A 5,790-nucleotide genomic window follows, 5' to 3' on the forward strand; every position below is an offset into this window, starting at 1 on the left:
TCTTCTTCTTTTTAAGCAAAACAAGTTTAGGTTCAAACAGATTGACTAATTTTCCTGAAGGTAGACAGCCATTGACAGAACGCCATCTCTGGGCATAATGGCTGCCACTGGAACATAGTAATCTTCTTCATGCTATGTGATAGAGTCAAGTGCTCTTGGTGAAATATACTTTGAAAAGTCTTATTGTTTCTCTGTAGTCATTGCTTGGGTTCTAGCTTAGACTTAAGACATCAGTGGTGTCAAGATGAATTGTCCACTGCAACTTTGCTTCTTGTAAAAAAGAGAAAGAGAAAGATTGATTTAGTGGGAAAAAAAGTTGATGACTCATAATGTCCTTTGACTTTAAGGAGATATGAAGAAAGCACTTGAGGTTCACAGACTAGTCTAGTTTACTGGTTTGGCAACTTTGTGGAGACTAACTTTTATGTGAAGGCAGTTCTATTCTAATAACATCTACTGCAGTGTTGTTGTTGTTTAGTGCCCTCAACTTGACTACGACCCACAGCAACCCTGTAGAGGGTTTCCGAGGCTGTAAATCTTTACGGGAGCAGAAAGCCCCATCTTTCTCCGGCAGAACAGCTGGTAGTTTTGAACTGCTGGCCTTGCGGTTCACAGCCCGTTTCATAACCACTATGCTACGTAAATAGTTATTAATTCACATAAAGACACCATGTCAAGTAAATTATTATGAAAGCTATTACTGGTATTTCAAAGGCTGGTTCTTTTCTCAAAATACAGTGAAAACTTTTTTTGAAAAATAGATCATACCTTATATGTCTAACTGATACAAAAGGAGATCCGGTGAGGCAGTGAGTGGTTTCAGTTAACACTGTATTGCTAACTGAAAGGTTGGTGGTTTGAATTACCCAGTCACTCCACAGCAGAAAGATGTGGCTGCCTGCTTTCATAAAGATTACAGCCTTGGAAACTGTATGGGGCATGTCCATTCTGTCCTACTGGGTCACTATATCCAAGATGTCTGCTTTTGAAAATAATCCTTATACCCAAATTCAAGCGACTTAAATTCATAGTCTAGAAATCTTACTATTTCTATGACATAACATTTTCATTGTACAAACATTCTTGTTGTTGAAGATTATTTCATATTCTTAGAGCATCAAATCTTTTCTATTAAGTTGAATGATATGAAATTGCTGATACGAAGTCAATTTTGGCCTCAAAATGGTAGTCTCTTGTGGTTCCATCTAATAGTACCCTTTCTATGCTTCATTTAAGAAAGAGTAAACAATTTATATTGCTGACACAGTGCCACATTCTGTGGCATGGGCTTCAGTTTTTAACACTTATAATTATTCAATACATTTTTGGCAGGTGACTGTTGCTTTTAATTAGATTTTTTAAATGCTTTCTCCAAGATATCAGTTTACTTTGACTTTTTAATTTTAGAACAAAAACAATTAGAAGGGAAAGGAGCTATTATTAGGATAAGAAAAATTAAGAACTGTAGGGCATTAGAAAGGTATTTACAGCCACTGTAATCATCCAATCAAGATAATTCTATAAAGTGAAAAAGGTCAGATAAAGCCATTCAAGTGTGACATTCCATTAGTTGGTGATATTATACCTGCAGCCAATAGGTTTGGAGAACTTTGAACTCTCTTCACAGATGTTAATGTGACAGACATGGCAGCACGTTTGCGAGCACACCCACCGCTATCTGGAAGCAAAAACATGATATAGCAGAGGCCTGGGCAAGGGAGAAAGCTCATGCAACATCATGCAATTTAAGCGAAATGTGCTGGACAACCATGAGAAAGAGAGCAGTCAGACTTTGTAAGTCTGGAGGACATCTGCAAATTTCACTCTCACCCCCACACTAAAACAAATAAAACCTAACAAAGAAACAAATGAGGAACCTGCCCATGAAACAGATTCCAATGCTCTAGTAAAAGATGATTTTATAGCTAACATTTTATGGCTCTTCTTTAATGGAAGACACAAGCACAAAACTCAACTTCTTTTACACCACTTAAATTTAATTCATATTGAATCTGTAAGCCATGTAGTTATGGATACTCTGTTTTTGAAGATTAGAAGCTACCTATGGTATACTTTTATATCTATCCTTAGGTTTTGCCATATTCTAGCTATTATGATTCCTGGAGATTGCTTTAAATAACTCTTAGAAGTTAGTTATTAACTGTTATATTGTTGTTGTCAAGTTAGCTCTGACTTATAGGCTTCCCAAGGCTATAGATATAAAAGCCTCATATTTCTCCCACTATACGACTGGTGGGCTCAAACCACTGACCTTGTGGTTTGCTGTCCAGTGTTTATCCTATAGAGCCACCATGATCCCTATTAACTGATATAGGAAGAATGAATTTGATATATAGGATTCATGAAGAAATATAGCATTATATGTATTCCGTACCTTCCCACAGGTATTATTAATTATAGAACTCAATATCTATCAAAGACAGTATTGATAAATAGTATTGATAAACATAGCATTGAAATGAACATTTTAAGAAACATTTGTTTTTATACATTCTTACAGTAGGTGTATCATGGTCTACATAGTTAAACACAGGCAAATCACAACATGAAACAAAATTAAATGAGTATGAATAAACCACCTTAATGTGCTATTGAGTTCAGAGTAAGAAGACTTGTAACACTGGAAGGTTAGTGTTCTATCTGAATAGATTCCTAGTCCATTTCTACATTCCTTTGTCACATAGCAAGTGTAACAAATAGTTTTTCTGATTCCCCAGGATTTAAAGCAACTAAAATTTAAATCTTTTTGAAAATCATGACCAAATAAATAAATAAATAAATAAATAAATAAATACAACCACCAATAGTAACAGTCTTTGTATATTGCCACACTCTAGCCTCTAAGTCTTTGGAAGATGTTATCTTTCAATATTGTTTCTTGGACATAAGGGAATTTACATTATTGGAAGTATTATCTGAATATATTATTGTTTTTAAAATCACAAACAAGTGATTCCCATATCAAAATACAATTTCTAAATGCGGCAACAATTTCCTAATGTGGGTAACAACATAGAAAAATAACTTGAAACAACATTAAAAGGAAATAAGTAAATGAACCAAGGGCTATAAGTAAGAACCAAAAGATAACGACACAAATGGCTGAAATTTATTTCTGAAAATACACTAATGAGAGACACCACTAGGATTTTAGTAAACTCTGTAAATTGAAAATAACTATGAGAGATGAGTGGGTCTGAACAGATGGAAGTAATGGTATTGACTATGTGTAGTCAAGGGTGTTGAAAATGAAAACTGACATCATTCTAAAAGAGATTCTATTTTCTAAGAGGTTCTTTTACTTTTGAACACCTGAAAAGAAGCATAAAGATGAAAAGAGAACATTCCAGGAGGAGGTGGTCCAGGGTCAATGGTTAAATCCCAAGTCCCCACTCATTGTGCTGTGGTGCGCCAGGCCTTCTCAATGAATTCACATAGGTGTCAGGTAGTATTTTACATTTTTGAGGAAAACTAAAATTTGTCCGATACTGCTTAGAGGGATAGCTCAAGTCTGTTCCCAGTTTTAACACAATAGATTATGCACTATTCCTTTTGATGTATCACATCTTAGAAAAGTTGGAGTTTTGGTAGTTGTTTTAAGAAGCACATTTCCTATGAATATCATTTTAAACCAATAAATGAAAGTGACTATACATACAATCTAATTCCAAGGTCCAAGTTATGATTGCTTAACAGGCAGATACATCCAATGTTCTTACATCTAAAAATATAATGCTTATGAGGTTGATTCGCTATGAAGCTCTGCGATCATATCTGCTTTTTTTTTTTTAAATATAAAGTTTCCATGTACATTAGCATGTTGTTGTTGTTGTTATGTGCCATGGAGTCGTTTCTGACTCATAGCGACCCTGTACAGGGTTTCCGAGGCTGTAAATCTTTACGGGAGCAGAAAGCCTCATCTTTCTCCCGCGGAACAGCTGGTAGTTTCGAACTGCTGACCTTAAGTTCGCAGCCGATTCATAACCACTATGCTACCAGAGCTCCTTGTACATTAATATAACATTTCATAATTTTTAAAAACTTTTTTATACGGCATCTCCCTGGCATAGAGAATTTATAGAATGATAAACTTTAAATATTTTCCATTAGAGCAACTTGCCTTAGAATTTAGCCCATTTTCAATGAGGAATTTAAAATGTTTGCATAGAAACAATATGCTCATACTACTTCCTAGGAATTAAAGGAATTAATTTAGCAATATGATTAAAGAAAAAAGGAATACAATTAAAAAAAAATTCTACTGGTGGTGATTATCAGGTTAGAGCATAAAGATAAAAAAATAAGGTGATGGATCTAGACTACAATCAGAAACTCAAAATCACCCTTAGGATCAGTAGAGTGCTATTCTAATGATTTAGGGTCAAGATGATTTTTAAAGAGCAAAGTTGAAGAGTTATAACTAACAGACATGTCATACCTGTATTCATTTTGACCTTGGTGGGTTTGCTATTAAAGTCTTCAGTTTCCCTGTAGGAAAAAAATTATGCATTAATTTGTTCACTAGTATGTGGCATGAAATTTCATGAAAGTGTGTTTTTGTTTTGCTTCTGATGTAGATCTAGGACTTAATATCACATCATCATTAGTTTTATTAAATCATGGTTTAATAAAGCTGGCAGATTTTATGATTCTATTTAAGTTATATTTTAATTATTATTAATCTTATAATTAATGTGGCTATGGCTACATGTCTCTACATTTGATCTAAGAATTCGTTCTCTTCATTGATTGAGAATCTTCCATCTAGGTAGTTCAATCTTCCACCTAGAGAGACATCAGAAATATAACCAGATTTCTCAACTTGAAAGACCTGAAGAAAAACTCTAAGCCTTGACTTTTAATATTGGATGATTTTATGGGCAAAAGACTGAATGAGGCAAGAAACATTAGAAGAAAATGGCGGGAATACACAGAGTCCTTGTGCCAAAAAGAACTGGTTGATGCTCAGTCTTTTCAAGAGGTACCATACAATCCACAATCAATGATTTTGAAGGAAAAAGTCCAAATTGCACTGGATTTTTTGAAATCTTTCAACAAACTGATGCAGTGTTCACTTATCTATACCAAGAAATGTGGAAGACAATTACATGGCCAGCTTATTGGAAAAGATTCATATTTGTGCCCTTTCCAAAGAAAGGTGATACAACAGAATGCAGAAAACATTGAATAATATCATGAATAGTATATGAAAGTAAAGTTTTGCTGAAGATAATTAATTTAAAAATGATTGCAGTGGTACATCCACAAGGTGCTGCCTAAACGTCAAGCTTGATTCTGAAGAGGACATGGAATGAGGGACATCATTACTGAAATCAGATGGATCTTGGATCAGAGAATACTGGAAAGATGTTTACTTGTACTTTATTAACTATACAGAGTCATTTGACCATGTGGATCATAATAGACTATGGATAACACTGCAAAGATATCATACAGAACATTTTATGCTCCTGATAAACTTAAAATCATGAAAATATGCACCAGGGCTATATCCTTTCACAATTCTTATTCAATCTTGTATGCTGAGCAAAAAATCCATGAAGCTAAGTCTTATGAAGAGGAACATGGCATCAAGAATGGAGGAAGACTCATTAACAAACCTGCAATATACAGATGGCACCGTTTTGCTTGCTGGAAGCAAAGAGGACTTGAAGTATTTACTGATGAAGATTAAAGACTCAAGGTTTCAATGTGGATTACACCTTAATGCAAAGAGAACGAAAATCCTCACAACTGGACCAATGGATA

At 34.5% G+C, this 5,790-nt stretch overlaps 1 protein-coding gene across 3 annotated transcripts in view; it reads right to left on the reverse strand.

Annotated features, from left to right (window-relative positions):
- The window catches only part of SORBS2 (sorbin and SH3 domain containing 2), a 121,565-nt gene extending 117,062 nt beyond the window's left edge, over positions 1-4,503 (reverse strand). The window contains exons 1-2 of one of the 3 annotated variants that reach the window (XM_006834445.1): positions 4,460-4,469; positions 1,586-1,678 (exon numbers count right to left, since the gene is read on the reverse strand). In XM_006834445.1, coding sequence (XP_006834508.1) covers positions 1,586-1,678; positions 4,460-4,469 — 103 coding nt within the window. Of the gene's footprint in view, positions 1-1,585; positions 1,679-4,459 lie in introns of those variants that run through there. The other 2 variants (XM_006834448.1, XM_006834449.1) reach the window with 2 other exon arrangements.
- Between the last annotated feature and the right edge of the window lie 1,287 nt (positions 4,504-5,790).

The sequence above is a fragment of the Chrysochloris asiatica genome, unplaced genomic scaffold (genome assembly GCF_000296735.1).
Source record: "Chrysochloris asiatica unplaced genomic scaffold, ChrAsi1.0 scaffold00011, whole genome shotgun sequence".
Lineage (NCBI taxonomy): Eukaryota > Metazoa > Chordata > Mammalia > Afrosoricida > Chrysochloridae > Chrysochloris > Chrysochloris asiatica.